Source organism: Pseudopipra pipra, chromosome 21 (genome assembly GCF_036250125.1).
Source record: "Pseudopipra pipra isolate bDixPip1 chromosome 21, bDixPip1.hap1, whole genome shotgun sequence".
Taxonomy (NCBI): domain Eukaryota; kingdom Metazoa; phylum Chordata; class Aves; order Passeriformes; family Pipridae; genus Pseudopipra; species Pseudopipra pipra.
This window is the reverse complement of record NC_087569.1, coordinates 6,178,230-6,198,493: the sequence shown is the minus strand read 5'-3', so window position 1 is coordinate 6,198,493 and position 20,264 is coordinate 6,178,230. Positions and strand designations below refer to the sequence as shown.

Sequence of the window (20,264 nt, the reverse complement as noted above, 5' to 3'; positions counted from 1 at the left end):
AATCTGTTGCAGTGCGTGGTCACAGCACAATAAAGAAGTTATTCTTCCTATTCAGGCAGAACTTCCTGTGCATCAGTTTCTGTCCATTCCCCCCTGTCCTATCGCTGGGCACCTGCAAGCAGAGCCTGGTCCATCCTCTGACACCTCCCTGCACATACTGACAGACATTGATGAAGTCTCCTCTCAGTGTCTCTTCTCGAGGCTGAACAGGCCCAGCTCTCCCAGCCTTTCCTCCTAAGAGAGATGCTCCAGTCCCTTCATCATCTTTGTCACTCTCCCCTGGACCTGCTCCCGAAGCTCCACATCTCTCTTGTCCTGGGGATCCCAGAACTGGACACAGCACTCCAGATGTGCCTCACCGGGGCTGAGTAGAGGAAACCACAGATTGCTGGACTCCCACCTGATTCAGGATGAGGGGTTTGCATCTCCATGCTTACACTGGCACCAGCTTCTCCACAGCATCCAGTGCCAAAAGAAACGTGCAGGGAGACATGCAAAAGCAGGCACTTGGTGGTGGAGCAGCTCAGCACTGCATGAGTGGCCTGGGGTTGTTTTTGTGAGGAGTGCAGAGCACACACTTGGCCACGGCTCACTGTCAGTCTCCCAGGGCAAGACGTGGAGGAGAAACCAGCTTAGTCACGATGCTTTGGAAAAGGGGAACCTCAGCGGGGGAACGGGGCCTCTCTGCCTGGAAACACGCCCGGCAAAATAGGTTTCTCCAGTTTCCCACCTCATTGCCCCATGGGGGAGGAGAAAGGAAAGGATCTTATTCTCCACAAGAAAAGGGAAAGGGATCTGTGAGTACCCTTGCACAGGTTTAGCTACGCAGCACAGGGATGTGTCTGTACTTTGAGCTCATGCTGTAGGATACGGGACAATCAGAGATGGACATCTGGGTCCCTGATGTCCCCTGCATGCTGCTGCACCCACTCCACCCTTCCCAACATGAAACAGAGTTTCATGAAGCACTTTCAGAGCCAGTTTCACATCATAGTCCAGGCAGACACACTCCGAGCATCACCATGGCTTTTCCTCACCACACTAAAAAAATTTTTAAATGTCTCAAAAAAGCAATTTCCCTCATTTTTAAATACTGGTGGAGGTTATTATTAAGTAAAACACCCACAAGAAACAGCAGTGAATGACTCCATCCCTTCATACACTCTCACAGAAAGTTAAAGACCCATTGTTAGCAGCAAGTACAGGAGAGCGATGCCTGCAGGTCCCAGCTCAGACCCCTGTCCCATCACACCTGTGGATGGTCCCTTCCCAAGAAGAGCTTAAAAATGCCACAGGCAAGTCAAAAGGAGGCATGAGATGGGTAAAAGCCTTGAGCTCAGCAATAGAGATAAGAAGAGATGAGCCAGCTCCAAGTTTGCTGACTCAGAAGGGAAAAACAACCCCCTCTCCAACAAAATCCAAGGACAGAGAGCGCAACAAATGTGCTTTTTGCACTGACAGTATTGATTATTTAAAAAAAAAGGGGGAAAGAAACCTTAAATATCCAAGCAGCCAGTGGCCACCATGCAAAGTCCCATTTACCTTGGAATGGAGGGAGCCAGCCCAGGATTTTCCAAAGCCCTTTTGCTGCTAGAGCTGCCAGGGGGCAAATGGGGCTGATAGTTTTAGAAGTCCACATCTGCCCAGGGCTGCACTCACAGACTGCTCATGGCAGAGCCCAAACAGCAGCCCATGGAGGCTGTGCTTTTTTGGAAACCCAGCCTTGAAGACACGGCCAAGGACTCTCCTGTCATTTGGGTTGTGATAAATATCACATGGGGCGAGGAATGGTGTGTTATCCTCATGAGGCACAAAGCATTCCTGATGGGGCACAGTCTTTACAACACACAGTGGCAGAAAGCAGAAATAATTTGCAAACCAAGTGCTAACCCAACATTAGGTGAATGTCACTTGGTCAGCTGGAAAGCCCAATGCTGTGCAATCAAACCACGACCTCCAAGCAAATTCTCCTGGTCCAAAGACACACAAGCACTGCAGCAAACAGGAGGCTTTTTCCCTGGCACTCAGGGAGAAGCTCCACACTCCCAGCAGTCTCCCAAGCCAGCAGAGTCATGGAAGTGGGATGAGACCATGGTACCTACCGGTTTGGGGCAGTGGATGTATCTAGCAAGGCTGATGATCAAGTCATGAGTGATTGGATCCACCAGGTTTCGAAAGCTGGCGTATCGATACAGGACATCATCGAGAGAGGTCGACTCCATTCCTAAATCCTGCAGGAAACAGGGCAAAGCAGCAATATTAGAAGTGCTACAAATGCCTAGTGTGGATCTTAAAATTATCCCACACTGGTGGTGCCCATGGGAGAAGCCAAGAAGAAAGTGATTCCCACCACCACCCAACACAAGGAAGGGACACACTGCAAAGAGGCATTAGAGGTACAGAAAGAACACCCTCGTGCCAATAATAAATCCATACAAGCCATAAATAAATAACAAAATCCAAACAAGCCATAAAGCCACTGAGCTAACAGTACACTTGCAACAAAGTCAACCCAAAGAAGACTCCAGAGAACGTAACAGCTCGATCAACATGAAACTGCAGCTGGAGAATAAACACAGCATAGATGTGCTCTGGGTCTGCTGTGCACAGGGAGGAAAGAATGAGCCTAAAATTGCAGCAATGGAAACAGGAGGATAAACTGGAGTGGGGGAAGAACAAAGTGCTGGACTAGAATGACCAGGGAAGGTGTGGAAGCTCTGCCATTGGAAACTGGACAAGGTTGTGTCAGGAGCAGTTCAGATCGAGCTGATCCTGCCCTAGGGATGGATCAGACCTCCTGAGGTGCCTTCCAAGACTATTTTTTATGATTTGCAATTCTTAGACATAATAATTTGAGGAATTTTGGCAGAGAACTCATCATTATATTAAATATGTTGCTGCACAGGGATGAGGAGGGGAAGGGTTATATACAGTGTACTCCTTTAACTTCAAATGTATATAATATCCAAATATATATATAGTGTACTCTTTTACTTCCCATGGAGCTGGTGACATCTGGCACAAAGACTTTCCTGTTGGCAAATATAAGCCAATAACTCCGTGGCCCCCTGCAATAAACTGGAGTCTGTCCTGAGCTCAGAGATGCTCCAGCCCCAACAAACCAAACCACATTGGTTTTAGGTGTTGATGCTCTGTGACTTCAGCCAGGCTGAAAACAACCATCTTCACTTAAAAAAAAAAATTGTGCCTTCAGACTCTGGCTGCAGCAGCCAGAGGGATCTCACATTACCTGCAATTACAGCTCGGGGCCACAAATGAGGTGGCAAGTCTTTATCACACTGGTTTCCTTGGTATTTTTAGGATCACCCCTGCAGCACTGACTGAGTTAACACCAGCTTTGCCAACTCTTTGACTGCAAACATGTCATTTAGTAAAAAAGAGCCAAGGCAGTTAAAAATCACACAAATGAGGCTGCCCTCCCTTGCCGGGAGCGCCAAAAAAGCCTCAAAACAACAAATCCAACCGGCCACAAAACCCAACCAGCCAACCTGCCCACTGAGAGCAAACGTGCCCAGCTGGAAAACTGAAGTGGCCAAACTGATTTATGGTCTATCTCGTGGCTTCTGCCAAGTTGGCACTTTAAAAAAGAAGAACTAATCTCAGTGTGGAGATGCAGAGCTCAGCTGAGGGCATGCGCTGTGCTCGCTGTGGCAGCCAGGCCAGCCCACCAAAGCTGTTCCAGAGTGGTTGCCTTTGATTAGGCTGGAAAAACTACCAACTCATTTGTTCAAGGTCATCTTCACCCTCCTGTATTTCAGCACCATGAGGACCTGCAGGTGACTGCGCAGAACTGGAGCTTGGGTTCCTCTGCAAGAGGAATAACAGGGAAAAGAGAAATTGTGTGGATAATGTAGGAAAGGGAGATGCCCAGAGGTAACTCCCTCTCTTTCAGGAGGAGAAACACCAAACAGCAGTGTGGATGTCACCTTCCCAGTCTGGTAGAGCTCAACATTAGGATTTAGCAAACATCAGCTAAGAGTTGGATTTGGTCCATGGCCATATGGCATTGCTGGCAAACACCACACATTACCAAAGGAGCCAGTCTGGGGACTTGGTAAAGGTAATCCTAAAGACTCAGCTCACTGGGACCTTTCAGGATCAAACCAGGTTTAGCATCCTGCCATTTCTCTTTAAGCATCTCAAAACTCTTGACAATTTTCTCTCATGCTAAAATTAAAATGTAGAGCTAATAAATCAAGAGAATTTCTCCTCCTCTCTCCTGGGAGAACTTACATTTTTCACATGAAGTATTCCCTCCTCCCTCCTGGTATGCATTTTTTATGCACAGATGTCTTTCTCAGCTGCTCCCTAAATCTCTCTGCCACACCAGCATTGTCTCTTTTCCACCACATGCAATATTTTAGAGCCACTCAAGGCTGAAACTTGTTTGAGGCCAAGTGATGAGCTCATCTGCAATTTAATAACTTCACACCAGTTCATGCTGTCAGCAGCAAATCACAAATCTCTAGCTTTGGAGAAAACGCCCAGCATCTGGCTCCAGTCACTTGGGGTTTTTTTCAGCACGTTCCCTTTTCCTGGGGGATTTTACCTGGATAGCAAGTGCAGCTTTGAAACAGGAAGGGTGTCAGGGTTTAAAGTTATGGTATTTGTGAGCCAGGCAGGAGCATGGCTCTCTCAGCACAGGCTGGAGGGGAGTATTTCTAGAGTGCACCCAGAACCCTGCACCGTGCTGAGATGGTTTGTGCACGTGCAGGGGAGGGGAACATCTCTGCAGGTAGTGACAGGACAAGGGGGAATGGCTTCAAACTGACAGTCACCCATGACCTCCCTGCAATTTATCCGATTTCTTTCCAGCTTTAAGAGGCTGAGAGGAAGCCAAACCGCTCATCTGTCCTTGGGGAAGGCTTACCCACTGGAAGGAAAAGTTCCTGCCACCAACTAGTTGCATTCAGCCTCCACAGGAGGAGTCTCTGCGAATGCAGCAATGTAAAGCTATTAAATTCTAAAAAAAGACACACACACACATAAAAAGCCCCAACCAAAAAAACCCAACACCAGCCCCCCCCCGCTGGGAATTAGAAATTTATATCAAAGAAATCCAGCAGAAAAATGTAATGTTTCCCTTCAGCAGTCAGCAGTTGAAACTTCCCAGCCACAGCCATGAAAGGCATAAGAAAATCCAATTATTTTTGAAAAACACCAAGCCAAGCGAGAGCCCAGGCACAGTCAGTCCTGTTGCTCTGCAGAACTGATGCTGTGCTCAACCTGGGTCCCTTTTGCAAGCAACAACCACAAAAACAGCCCAAACAGACCCAAAAACCATCCCAAATTCAGTGCCCAGCATCGACTCTCCAGGCCAACACGACCCAGGCAATGCAAGCAAGACATTTGGGAGCTGTACCCCCGGCTTATCTTTCCTTAATACCAGGTAAAACAACTTGTTATTCCCCTTCTGCTGCCTGTCAAAAAAACAACAGCACAACAGCTGCCAGTCGAGCAACCAGATTTTGAAGCTCCAAGTTGTGTTTCCATGAGATACAGCATCATGTAAAGCTCCCCTAAGCCACACAGAGCCATGATCGACGGAAGCCAAGCCCATTTTCGCTTATTAAACTATTTATCACTGCAAATTGAATTGTAATTAGAGGCAAATCCAGCAGGTCCATGTGAGAAGTCATATGAGAAAGCAGGTTATGCTGTTGCTGCTTTCCCTAACATGGAGCAAATGCAGTTACCAGCTGCCCAAATGAGGTTACTGTGCAAAACACCACCCCGAGCTCCTGCCATCGGGGCTGCTCATAAATATTCCAATATCTGCTCTTTTGGCCAGCACCTCTTCCAAAACTGCTTCTTATCTCCACTAATAGCCAGGGCAGCACAATGAATTTCCAAGCGGAGAGGTTGGTGTTATAAACAAGGGTCGGGCACGGAGGAAGAGAAGGAATAATACTGTGTGCCATCAATCATCTGCAGCGACTGAAGAGTGATTTCATGAGGTGAGCATCAGCAGTGTGGTGAGTAAGGTCAGCTCAGAGACAGGCGTGTGAGGTGTGACTCACAGCGTGGGCCGCTCGAAGGCCGCGGGGTTGTTTCTGTGCGTGGAGGACACACTCAGCTGCTCAGCTCCTGTGTCTGGTGAAGCCCCCCCTCGAAAACAAGCGAGCAAAACTGCCTTTGATCTTTAGGGTGTTCGGCTCCATCGCAAACCCTCCCGTGTGTGGTTGATTTCCGAGGTTAGGAAGTCACTGTAAAACTCGGTGTTTATGGGTGTGCCTGTTACGATGGGCACAGGGTGTAGAATCAGCCTCCACCCGTTCTGCACGTGATGAGCCCTCCAGCGTTTGCTTCCCTGCTCTTGGTGCAGCTTCACTTTCCCGTGAGATAAGGGCAAGGAACGTGGAATTGCACTGCTGAAAAGATTATCTGCCTGGTGCATTGACTGCAGCCCAACAGCTCCTGTCATCTGTGTACACCCCCTATAAACCATGGCTTTATACACTGCAATAAGGTGTTCAACACATGCCATAAACAGCTTAATTCTTAACTGGGTATCCTAAGGAAACAAGGCTGAAACAGTCACGTTGTCCATCCATCTCCTTCTCCTCTTCCCCAAACAGCTTTATAAGACAGCAACCGATTTGACAGGTTGAGAGAAGAGTAAAGCACCTGAAGGGTAATGACATTCCAACACGTTTTGGAGAAAAAACAGACCTCAGCAACACAAAGATGCCCAACTAATCCACCCCATTAGTGTAAAACCAGTTTCAATATGTGGGATATTTTTAACAGAGTTAATATTGGTTTGGAACTGATGATTGCTCATTCAAGCCTGGAGTGAGGGTGCAACTAGAGAAGAGAGTTGATGCTCTGGGGAAGAAGAAAACATTTCCCTGGCAGACTGACTCAAATAATAAATGGTGGCAGCTTGAACCCCCTCCAGGAGGCTGGAATTATAGAAACTTGGAGAGATGGATTAATGGGCAGAGAGATGATGCCACCATCCAGATAATAAACAACTGAGAATAAGAGATCTGCAGAAAAATGCCCTGCTTTTATTTTATAGTGCGAGGCAAAGGCAATTACTCCAACTGGAGTTTGGCCAGACCACAGTTAAAAGAATTCTTCAGGAAAGTGCCTGTGGACATTTAATGAGGAGAGCCTCAGCTACCCATCCCATCTTGATTTACAGAGCCAGTGGGATCCCGGCACAGAGAAAGCTTGGAAATGCTGTTTGGGTAAGGTGACTCCAGGATTTGCTTTGAACAATTCAAACAATTTAGATCCATCACTCCCTTTAATGCAACTGTATGTCATAAGCTCACAAAATATTGTTCACTCATCCCTTCTAAACCAGCAGGAGCTGCCCACATCCTGATTTCCCATCCAACCCAGTGATCAATCTGGGGCTGTTGTTCCAGCTGGGGCTCCAGCCCCAAGCCAGGATCCTGCTGGCCATACAGAGCCTGCACCAGATGGCTTCTGGTGGGACTTGTCACTTCTTCCTCCTGCTCCCGGATGGATGGGTGACAGCCCGACCTCCCAGCAGTCTCAGCCCTAAAGCACAAGAGTCTCTTTAGCCTTTGCACCAACAACTTCCCAAGGAGAGCAATCCCCCAAAGTTTCCTCCTGCAATGGAAACGCGGGGCAGAAAAAGCTGCAGGTCTAAGGGCAAGGTGTGGGGGAGGCTGTGAGCAAAGCACAGCTGAGTGCAAACACTGAAGGGCCACTCTCACGGCCTCCTCACCTCCTGTAACCAGCCCCACCCAGAGCCCCCCACACTACATGGCCAAAATCCAAAGGAAAAGGTTAATGCATCAACCCTGCAAGACACCCACCCTATTAACTCTGCTCTTGCCGCTGGACCTCCCATTAACAACTCTGCAGTGAAGCACTAAAAGGAAATAGGACAAATTTAATCAAACATCTGCCATTTCCATCCTCATGTGTGCTGAAACAGCTTGCTGGAGCAACCCAGGTGCTGACTGAGGTATCCAAACCACAGGTCAGAAGCAGAACTTCAATTTATCATTCCTTTTGCTCTGTGACCAGCACCTCTCAGGGCTGCAGAAGGAACTCCTGCCCCAGCACAGGTCAGTGGCTGATCCCCAGGGTGAAGGGTCTGCACCAGTGCCAGCTCCCATCTGCACCTCTTCTCCCTGCCTTTTTTTCTTATTTTCCCTTGCAAAAGCCTCTGAGATCTCTGCTGGAAAACCGCCTTTGAGGACTGGGTTCATATCGTCTCCTGTCAGGTAAGGATCCAGACCTGTCACCTAAGCTCAGTCTACTGTCAATTCACATGAAGATGGTGATTCATCCTACTCTAAGACAGCTGGGCTGACTCAGTCTCTGGATGTGGTTGTCTCTATCAGTCATCTGCCAAGAAAAGCCCCCTAATTAGCTTATCCTAGACATTTAATGTTTAGGCAACTGGAGCAGGAAAATCCCACTCGTACTGTTCTCACCTTTGTTTTCCAGCACAGCAAGCACTCAGCTCTGTGTGGTTTTTGTACCAACTCTTCCAGCCAAAGAAGAGCCCCATCTGTTTTGCAGCTGATCACCCATCAATATTAGTTACATTTTTAAGATTTGCTTCAGGCCCCCATGGTTTTGTTGGAGGTAAACAGGAGCTCAAACAACTCTTGTCCCTTAGAAGGTGACAGGAGGTGCCTTACGGCCACTGAAGACTTTTATTTGTGCATGCAGATATTGTATCTTTTGTGCTCACACGCAGTAAATACACACACACACATCTTTGTAGTAAGTATTTAGAGGAACAAAAACAAAAAGCAGAACTGGGATCCTTGCAGAAAAGGGGAAGAGGTTCCCAAGCAGAAGATGACACTGTCAGATGGGGAGGAATCACTCGCCTTCATAATTTCCACTGCCTGTTAGAGACCGCCCCGGTGTCTGGGAATGCAGCAAGTGAACGATTCCCAGCACAAGAGCAGCATTTGTAATCACACACCTTCCCTGTTTGGAATTACAGACAAGTCTCCCTCTCCCTACACACACTACAATTGATGAGAGTTGCTGGAGCAACACCGAGTCCACAGGCACTTCGTGCAATCTGCTCCTCATCCCCACCTGCACGTGCTGCATGACCCAAACACCCAAACACATCCCTGCAAACGTCTCTGCTAAGGGATATGCTAAGAAAAGAGTCCCAAAATCTTGACTCACAAGGCCCAGCCTTACCAGAGAGTCAAACAGGCAACAAGGCTGGAGCAACTGTGCTGCCTCTGTCCATCCTCCCACCTCTCTGTCCCTCCCCACGTAACTCTGTGTGTCAGCCAGTCTCGTTAAACTGTGGGAAAGGGGCAGAAGCCTCAAAGGTAATTAAGGTCCTGTAAGTTTGGGGGAATCAGTGTCAGGGGAAGGAAGGGACCCCAGTAAGGGAAGGACCAGGCCTTGGCTGTGGTACACCCTGCATGGCAGCAGGTGGATGGACAGAATGGATGCTCTGCAGCTGGGCCAGATGGTCCCCAGCTGCTGACAGGGTTGACTGGCTGGGACCTCAAGGAAGGCACAGAAGGAGAAGATGGATTCTCCTAGAGCTGAGGTTTGGCTGACATGATGGACAATAAAGACAAACCTGCAGGAAAGCCAGCCTGACCTCACCCTGTGCTGAGGACCCACCCTCTTTTCTAACAGAGAAAATGAGACACTGGGAGTCCTCACCTCTCACTCCTCCCTGCTCTAATCCAGCCACCTTCTCCAAAGTTCACTTCACAGATTAACACAACATGGCATGAGCTGCCAGGCTCTGGCATTAATTCTGTTGAACCAGGGTCTAGTTATCAGGAAAGCAGGATTTATTGTCTTGGCCCACTTGAGCCCCATCTCCTGTTTCCAGCAGCTGTCACCGTGAGAGGAGAAGGTCAGCGTGGATCTCCTGATGTACAACAGTGCAATCCTGCCCTTGGGTGAAAAGCCTTCTCTGAGCACAGCCCAGTCAGCTGTTCCCAGGAGCAGGTGATCCCAACACAGCCAAGCACAGAAGGAATTGCAACTCACAGTTGAAACATCACCTTTGCTTTTTCTACCCATTCAAAATGCTACTTTCTGATGGCATCCCTCGCTCTCCTCAGCCAGCAGAGCTGTTGCACTCCAGGGATGGAAAAAGAAACTTCATTATTTCGGGGGATAGATCAGGTCCGTGTTGCAGTGCTGCCAAAAATGCCGAGGTGGGGATTACCCACACCTCTCCGACACGGGGGTTTTGTTTTGATGCACAGCTCTGCCCAGCAGCGAGGATGCAGCCAGCCGTGTGAGCCACTGGGAATCCCTCCCACATCAGCCCCAAGCACCAACATTCCCAGGACATTCCCAGGCACATCACGCGGAACCTGTGGCACCAATGACATTCCTGGATCACCAGGGAGCCTCCTGGAACCCCACCAGCACCCAAAGGAAATCAATCTGTTCCTGCACACACAACAAGAGCCTGCAATCCAATAACTGCCACCTAAACCCTGGTTCCACTTCCAAGCCCTGGGTTGATTATTATTGCATTAGCTATGGAGGGAAGTATTGTTGCCGCTCAATGAATGCTAAGCTTGACTTCAAAGGGACTGAATTTCGGTGGTGGGAGACTGTAGGAATCTTTTGACAATTGCTTTGGGATCCTTCAAGGTGGAGAGGTGCCAGAATAAAACCTCAGATTTAAAGATTCTCTTTATAGGCCTTAGTAAAGAGAAGCATCAATGATTCCTCATCTCAGCTCTTTCCCAGTGTCAGTTATTCAAGGGAAGTAATTTAAGACATCTTTGAGAGACACAAATATTCAATTCACTCTTTAAACTGGCTGCTGTGGAATAATGTGAATGTTACAAAAAGATAATTTAAATGAACAAATTGTGGCTGATTTTTTTTTTTTTGTGCCATTTATACCATTGCAGGAGCCTGGGTGGGAGCAGCACAGGGACAGAAATGGGTTTGGAAGGGAAATCTTGATACCTTTATCCACAAAATCCTCATTCTTGCTTTGCAGGCATGTGGACATCCGAAATCCAGGTATATCCCTGGTTTTCTGCCAGCAAGGAGAGTGGAGTTACTCTTTACAGCTGCCTTGCACAAGAATCTGGCTACATATTGCTGCAGAAAGACACCTAGCAGAGATTCTGCACTGTAAAAGAGGAAACAAGACACCGACAGATTTTAGCTCAGTGCAAAATAGGAGAAAATAGGGTTGAGCTCAACACTGAAATAAAATCACCCTGACCCTTTTCTGCATTAAGATTTATTCTGAGTAAGAACACCCTGTTCCACACTGAGCATGAGGCCTCTTTTTTCACTTGGTACCTTCCCAACAGTTAAAAGGGGCTTCCAGCAAAGGAGAAAACCAACCAAATCCCACAGCACCGAACTAATTTCCTTACTTAAGACAAGGCAAGAGGAATGAAATAAAAACAAAGGTTTCCACAGCTTCCAACAGCGTGCCAAGGTGGCCAGCATCACCCAAGTAATTATTATGGACAACATGAATTTCAATTCTTTCATTTGCAAATCCAGCATCACAGTTAATCTCGAGCATGGACGAAGTCCATTAATAAAGCAGATTCATGTAATGGGATTCAAAGCAATGGCAAATCAATACATAACAAACTCTTATGCTTAAATAATTTACGCTTTGCATGATAATCACAGTAACTGTAATGCTGTGTGTTTGTGTGGAGACATATTCCAGACCAGCCCAGGCCATCAAATGAGCTCGGACGAGCTCGTTCTCCTGCTGTGGGATGCAACCAGCACTGGGCTGAGCAGCCACAGCACAAACACCAAGCAAGAAAGTCATATAAACCTGTGCACAAAGTGGCTGCAGCAGGGAGAAATCAGGGAGGATGCTGTTTCACACAGAGGGCAAGAAACTCAATTTCTCTTTCCTTCAGCTTCCCCAGCAGCAAGATGGAAGTGGATCTGATGGAGTCCACAGGACCAGGTACCTCAGCAAAGTGCCTGAAGATGCAAGGCAGCTCCACCCACATTTTGAAAAGCCTGGTCCCCAGCCCTGGAGCAGTGTGAGTTTATTGAGTCAATCCTGATAACCACACTGCTCAGTGTCTCTGGGGTGGAGTCAGTGAGGGAAGGGAAAGCATTTCTTACACTCCTGAGCAGTCACAAGTGAGGCACTGCATTACCCTCTCCTGTGCAGCCCTACCAAACAGCTGTCGAGTTCCTCATGCTCGGCAGCTTTTTGATGTGTGAGGGGAGATGATCTCCCTTCAAATCCTTCCTCAAACCCCTCTGGTCTCACCCTGGGTGCCTGGCAGAGCCCTCCTCTCCAGGAGCTGCCTGCCCCTGGAGCTCAGCAGCTGCTGGTAGGACCTTTCCTCTGTCCTCCACTGCCAGCTCAGATGTATTTACTGATACAAACTGATCCCAGCTCACTGGTCTCACTTAATCACTGCCTTTTTTGTAATCTTTGATGCCTCACAGCCCATGTGGGGTATGCAGGGAGTCTTTCCCTGAACAAAAGGAGAAACTGAGCCACAGAAAGTTAGAGCCACATCCTCAAACTCACACCGCTGCCTTCTGCCTCCAAAGTCCACATTTCCAAACACCTTTAGCTGGGAGGCCACGGTTCTGTTCTCCTCCTTCTCCTTTGGGATATCTTCTCTCATGCCTGCCAAGTCAGAAAGCCACTTAAATACCTGATTAACTACAAGCACATGTTTAAGTCCCACTGAAGCCAAAGGGGTTGGATTAGGCGAGCACTTAATACAGGTTTTCGTTAAGCAAAACTTCTTTCCTCCTCAGCCCTCTCCACCCCAGTCCCTTCACAGCAGCCCAGGGAGCTGATGGCCAGGACACACCACAACCATCAGCTCACCAGAGCAAGATGCAGCTTCAGTGAGCAGTGGAAGAGCATTTTGCACAAAATCAGCAATGAGATCCCAGGAGATCCCAGGCAATTTGCAGGCTGGGCTGGTCCGAGCAGTGCTCTGCCCTTCCAGAGCCAGCACTGACTCGCCAGCAAATGTTTCCAGTAAGTGCTATTAAGATCCTCCTCTTCATTTCACCACACACTGCTGCAGAAAGGCCTGAGGGTGGTGGCTGCTGGCCCTGCTCCTCTGAGCCCCAGGGGCTGCCTGGGATGTGACAGATTAACCCACACGTGGCCTGAGAGCCCCTGTGCTTGGTCAAGAAATTCACCCCAGGTTTCATTGGGGGTGCTGAGCAGACACAGGTAATGAACAGCCTTTCTGCTGTGCCCTGTTCCTCCTGCCCCTCTTGTAGGCTCTGAGTTCTCTGTGAGGGGGAAGAGGTGCTCTCTGCACCCCCAAACCCACAGCACCCCCACACCAGGCAGGCTGGGGGGCAGCTGGGAGAAACAAGGACAGCCCCTCCTTCCCCCCAGGAGCCACCTCCTGCTCGGAGGGCAGCAGTACATCTTGTTCAGCAATAAAAGGTGTCAAAGTCCCCTCCCAGCCCCAAATAAAAATGAGAATATTTCTGCTTTGTTTGACAGTCGGGGCCATTAAGTTGTTCTTGTTGATACTTCATTTCCCAGCGGAGGTGCCGGCAGCGTGTGCCAAGTGAGCTGGGATGCCAGGGACAGAAAACATACCTTTGCCCAGGAAGCTTCCGTGAAGGAAATCGAGCACATGATGGATCAGTGGCAGTGCAGTGCCCAGGGCACGGTAACACTCCATTAGCTGGCACTCGTGGGTGACAATAACCACGCCTGAAGATCACTGGGCATGGAAAACCTGCTGCTTCTGCTGCTGAGTCACACCACAGCTCCTGCACTTGGAGCTGATGCAGTGCAGGCTTTTGCTTCTCACAGCTCCCAGGCTGATGAGGAGTTCCCTTCCACCAGTGGATTCTACCCGACCTCGACTGTTGGGGTCTGAGTTGAGGACCCAAAGACAACAAGTCAGTCATAGGAACAAGGCAGGGGCAGATCTAGAAGGGGAACATCAGCAAAGCACCCACCAAGAAAAGCCTCTGCCTCCATGCCTTGGGCTATTTCCCTCTTTCCTTACAATGTGACACCATCCCATGAAGCAGAGGTCTGAAATGCCGGTGGCAACACAGTACCCTGCTAATCCCTGTGCTGCTGCATCCCACGGGTGGCTGAGCCTTCCTGGGAAAACTAAACCAGAGCCCATGAAATGCTGTGGCCGAAGAATATTCCCACAGGTGCTAGAACAAAGTCTTTGGCTTGAAGTTCCCACCACAGTTCCGGCACTGCAAGCCCAGGACGTTTATTTTCCAACTTCAAAACAGCCAACACTAATATTTTTGACCACCAGTTCCTCCTGAAGTCAACAGCAGAGGAAGAAGAACCCAAGAAGCTTTCAGGACACTGGACCAACTTCTTAATATCGTTTCCCAGATATGACCACGGGGCTGAATAATCACTGAAACCTGATGCAAGACAATGAGCTGAGCAAGAGCAAGGCCAGGATGAGCTCACTGTGCGGCCCCATCCGCCAGCAAGTCGAGCCTTCCCTTCCCTGCTTTGGTCCCAGCGAGACATCCACTGCCCTGGGCTGGAATTCCTCCAATGGCCACGAACAGCTGATTTCAATATTAAGGCAGCACCGAGACGTGACTAATACTAATTGAGCTGGTTTCAAAGTGTAGAAGCAACTGGTCTGTGGTGAACCAGACACCTACAGCCTCACACGCACGAGATGTGGGTGAACCACGGTGCTCACAATGGGCTGGGGTGGCATTTAGCACAGGGTGACACCAAATGAGCCTTGGGTCCTTACTCCCCCCTGCCAAGAAATGCCAGAAATTCGTGCCTGAAAGAAAGATTCCTTTTGCAAGACGTTAAACAAGAAGAAAAAAACCTTGTTTCTCTCTGAAGATATCACAGGCTTGTCCAAAATCACCACTGACAAGTAAATAGGTTGGAAAAACCTACTTCTGAGAGCCGCTGAGCTGCCAAGCAGACTCAATGTGTGTTATCTTTTCCCTTTTTACTTTATCTTCCCTGACGAGACTGCTCAGAAAGAGATAAGGAGCAGCTGCTGGGAGCCCTACTCGTGGCTCTGCCACTTCTGCACTCTTCATTCCTGCTCTTGGGATTTCCCTGCTCCAGTGGATGTTCCCATTCCTCTTTGCCAGGGGGACACTCAGCCTTTCTGCCCCTCCATTCCCTCTGCAAAGCAAGTAGAACAGATACTTTTCGTGGAATCCTCTAGGTTGGAAAAGCCCTCTGAGATCATCAAGTCCAACCACGAACCCAGAGCTGCCAAGGCCGCCACTAAACCACGTCCCCGAGCGCCTCATCTACATATCCTTTAAATCCCTCTAGGGATGGCGACTCCACCAGTGCCCTGGGCAGCCTGTTCCAGGGCTGGACAACCCTGTGGCTCGTGGATGGGTCAGTCAGAGATGAAACATCTGGAGATGGAGCTTGGTCAGCATTGGGTCCCACAAGGCTTTGCACGTGGTGCTCAGCAGCACGATGTCATCCTGATCTTCTGCAGTCAACAGAGGCAGCCCTGTGAAATGATCTCAGCCTGCAGGAATGGCACTGTATTCCTGCCTTTGGATTATTTCAGGCTTCTGTATTTTTGCTCCAGCACTGTGTCCTCTGAAGGGAGGGCATATAAGCAAACATGAGTCCTTCTAGAAAATACAATTGATTTATAGGATGAAGCAACACTTAAAGTTTTCTGAGTTTTTTTAAATAGCTTGCAGGAGAGAAGCTTAGCTTCTTTATTTTCTTTGTGTTGGTGGAGAATAGCAGCTGATGGGCACAAGATGAAAGCACCCCAAGCAGAGATTCCTCACTGCGTTTCAGGAGTTAATCTCATCTGAGAACTGCTTTACATCTGTTTGAAAAAGGATGGAGAATTTTGTCGGAGCCAAAACTTGCACTGGGTGCAGACAGGCTGACCCTATCACCTGCACCGTGCCAGATTCTCCACCCTCCCCCTCTGGACAGCAACAGGGTGGGAAGGAAAACAAAGGGAAGACCAACCAGCTCCAAGCTGTGCATGGAGAGTGTGCAGGAGCTCAGGAAGAGCACTGGTGCTGTTTCCTTTTTTTTTCCAGCTCAGCCTTTCCACTTAATGACCAGTGCCCTGTACTGGACAGTCAGCTCCTGGTACAGTTCCAGCAGCTGGTCCCCATGTGGGAGCAGGGACGTGCTGTGCCAGGTGCTGCACACCCACGGGCTCTTGTTGCTTACAATGCACCCAGGGGCTTTACAGAGATGCACACATCCTAAAATCCAGGACAACCTGCAGTCCTACCAGCTCTCAGAGCTGCTGACACCCTTGTTCTGAAGCAACAAGGGCAAGAGAGGTAAAATGCCTCTTCTGGCATTCTCCCATGGAAAGGAGAGGATTTTTGTACTCAAAAAGGAGATGTCAGAGGGCAGAAGTTGTGCACATACAGCTGAGACACCTTTCTCCCCTGCCTGGGCCAAATGCACAAATCTGTGCAAAGACTGGTTTGGATTGGAAGGGACCTTAAAGCTCATCTCATTCCAACCCACCACTGAGCCCAGGTTGCTCCAAGCCCCATCCAACCTGGCCTTGGACACTTCCAGGGCTGGGGCAGCCACAGCTTCCCTGGGCAACCTGTGCCAGGGCCTCACCACCCTCACAGGGGAAGAATTTCTTCCAAAAAAATCTAATCTAAATCTACCCTCTATCAGTTTGAAGCCACAGCAGCCCCTCCACAAAGACGTGGAAGGAGCCTGTTTGCATCACCCATGCTGGTGATGCTCAGGGTTTTTAAGGGCACTCAGGTACGTGGTTAAGAGCTGCACCTTTAATCTGAAGAGAGGATGAAAAGCCTCATGCTCAGCAATGGTGAGGGCACTCTGTAATCCCATTATAGGCTCTGACAGGCTGGGAATGGCACACAATCATACATCGATTTTGGCTGCTGTAGGAGAGGCTGCCAGGTGGCTCGAGGAAGGGAATTGCTGAGATGAGGGTTTCTTCTTAAAACACCCACAGAAAAATGGGATGCTGATGGGGAAAGTAATGGATGAGACCATCAGCCTGGGCAAATTATCTCCACTTTTTGCAGGGTGGCTTGAAAGCCTCCCATCTTCCCATCCTAAGACTCAATCAGTGCCACCATTGCCCTTACCTGACAGGAATATATCATCAAAGGAATGTCAGGAGGTTTCGGGGGTTAAGGGAAGAAATTAAGTCTTTCCCATGTTTTATCCCATGCTTGAGTGTTTTGATTTGCAGTGTAAGATCTGGTATTTGGTACTTGGCTCAGAGGGAAGAAGTTTGGAAAGTGAAATCTTTCTTGAAGGCTTTCACAGTAACTTCCCTGTCTGGCACTAAGGAAGCTGGATGCTCCTTTGAGGATCCAACTTAGCAGGTATCTCCCAACTGGAGGAATGTGATGTGTGGCAGCTGCAGGGGTGGGATCCTCCCAGACTTCTCAGTCTCTTCAGAGAAACCCAATGGTAAAGTTATTTGGCTCAAAGTGATCGGTAAATGCCCAAACTTGCTATGGAAGAATTAATGACTGGGCTGCACAAGGATTCAATTCAATGACATTAAAATTCAATTAATAGTGCTCTTCAAAGTGGCTTTAAACATTAAATTTAAAAATTAAATTTAAAACACCCATTTCAAACAAGCAATTCAAGGTGACGCCAACTTCTGGTCATGCTTTAATATTAAACAGCTCCTGTTTGCCCAGGTAAGCAGGACACATCAGCTGCTGAGGATTTTAAGGGAAGACACTGATGAAAACACAACCAGAAAAGACTGAAGCACAAACACAGCTTCTGGGGGAGTCTGGTTCTCTCACCAGGACAAAGAAAACATCTTAAATTCCATTAATTCCAAGGTTGGACTCCATGATCTTTAGGGTCTTTTCTGACCTAAATGAGTCTATGATCTGTTCCAACGCCTTGACATTCTATCATTCCATGATTGTAATTCACTTAGTCCAGTTTAACACCTCATTTCAGCAAGTCAATGAACAAATCAGGAGTACAAAGGAGAAATGCATGTTTTCCAATCTGCAAGTAAAACTGCAACATGAGAGACCAAGATCTCTAATTATGGTGACCAGTGTAACTCATTAGGTACAATTAATACTGCAGTTAATGAATCAACTAGCTTTAAATGTAAATTCTCTTTGAGACATTTACTTTTTCTGCCTCACATATCCAGCCTATTTTATTAACTGATCAAATAACATTCAAATACTAGTTTTCTGCTGCTTAAACTCGTTTTCATCTCCACATAACTTGAGGCAGAAATAGAAAAGAATAAATCAATTGTGTAAACCCCAAATTCACCATTTCCCACCAGAATAAAAACATACAAAATTAATCACCCAGCCAAACAGCTGCCTAAATAAACACCCCCAGATCCACCAGGCTCCTTACTCAGAAAAGGAAGTATCTGATTACACCAAGCAGAAGCAGCTTTTTACAACCAAACAGGAAAACATCCTCTTTCTTATAGAATGATCCCCCAAAAAATCCTAAAAAAAGGACTGCTTAAGTCAAGATTTTCTCCTTGCTGATTTTGGCTGTGGTCACCACCATGGATGTAGGTCATTCACACTCACATCCCAAATTGCTTCACACTTTCTGCCTTGGCCCAGGAAGCCCACGGAGCCATTGGGAGCAAGATTTCTCCCAAATCCCTTCTTCTTCCAATCCTGGAGCGAGGAGAACTGTATCTAAATTGATGCTATAAATGGGAGTACATGAAGGAATGCCAGAATGAACCAAGGCTTTGCTGGTGCTATGTGCCACCATGGATCAACAAGAACCTTCAGAGAAGGAACCATCAAGGATGGGCTGTTTGAAAAGGTTTGAGTTCTGCTTCTGCAGAGATTTGTGCTTCACTACCCTGATTTTGGTGCACCAGGGCCTGAGGCTTATTCAACACAAATAAAATCCATGGAAGATGCTGCAACAGGTACGATTCATCCCCCGTGCAGGGGTGCTGGGGCTCTGCCCCAGTGTGCTCTTTTGCCAAAGTCCAACCCGAGGCTCTCGCCCCCACCTTGACATCTCATGGGACACCCCAAACCTCCTGCTTTCCAATTCCCACTGGAGGTAGGGCTGCCCCAAATCATGGCCAGAGAGGTGGTACCAGTCCCCACGACACTCACTGTGCTCCGTGGGACCAGCTCTGCAGGCAGGGTGGGAACGGGGACAGAGGTGTCCCACCAAAAACCCTCAGCACATCCCTGCCTAAAATAACCATTTCCCACCACAGACTGCAAAAGGCTGAGGGCACGTCTGCTCTCCTTCCTCAGCAGACTTTGCTTTCCCCTGCTGGGATTTAGCTGCTGTGCCAAGATCTGCCTGGCCCTGGGGAGGATGGGGGCAAAGGAACAGCCCTGCAGAACAAGAGAGTGATGAACTGCTCGGCCGCTCCCAGCCACCCCCGAGCGAGCTCAGATCAACCATCCCCTGAGAGAGAGGAGAAGCCAGCTCTGGGAGTGTTTCCCAGCATGGTACCCAGCCATGGGACCAGGGGCTCTCAGGCACAGATTGGCTTAAAGCCCCATGCCCTTGGGCCAGGAATCTCCTCCTCTGCACACAGAGTGCCTACAAGAGATGGAGATACAGGAACCATTCAAGGCGCTTTTAGTCTCCCGTTTTCCAGGCTCATCCTGCTTTGGAGGGGGAGGAAGGGACAGATAGAACTCACTCCTCTTGGCTTCTTTTGCATGCTGAAAGTTATAAAATGTGGCCTCACTTCCCAGGAACCTGGAGGTCCTGCCCCTGTGGGTGCTACACCATCCATCCCCCAGCTGGGTGAAGGCAGTGACCAGCACTTACCCCGTCACCCCCAGCTTGGCCGAGCTGCTCTGCACCCTACACCCCTCACCTTTCTAACCTGGTTTATTTTTGCTTTCCCAGCTAACATCCACTTTCTCATTTTCTGTAGCTAAACATAAAGCAAGGAGCTGAGAAACTCAGCACACACCCCCTCCCCATCCTCCAAATAAACCTGCACACTCGAGGGTCCTGCTCGGAGTGCAGGCTGGCTGATTGGCCTCTCCTTTAATTAATTAACATTCATGTCAACTCAGTTACTATCAGAATTAGAATCACTGTTACTAACAGACAGTGCCTCACAAGTAATCTCTTGTGCAACACACAAATGCAACCCCTGGCCCCCCGTGATCACTCACGAACGTTGCACAACCGCGCAGGAACGGGCAGCGGAGCGGCACCAGCGGGAAGCAGGAACAGGTCTGCAGCAAAGCAGCTGGAAATGCTGCTGTTACGTCTTGGAAGCCAATCTCAAAGGCAAAGGGGACATTAAAGGACTGAAATCAGCAGACAGCAGTGTGATCCAGTGCCAGTGGAGAGC

The 20,264-nt window shown here is 48.6% G+C and overlaps 1 protein-coding gene across 1 annotated transcript in view; it reads right to left on the bottom strand.

Annotated features, from left to right (window-relative positions):
- The window catches only part of LRRC75A (leucine rich repeat containing 75A), a 70,344-nt gene that overhangs the window by 42,021 nt on the left and 8,059 nt on the right, over positions 1 to 20,264 (bottom strand). The window contains exon 2 of the mRNA XM_064677904.1: positions 2,103 to 2,231. Coding sequence (XP_064533974.1) covers positions 2,103 to 2,231 — 129 coding nt within the window. The remainder of the gene's footprint in view (positions 1 to 2,102; positions 2,232 to 20,264) is intronic.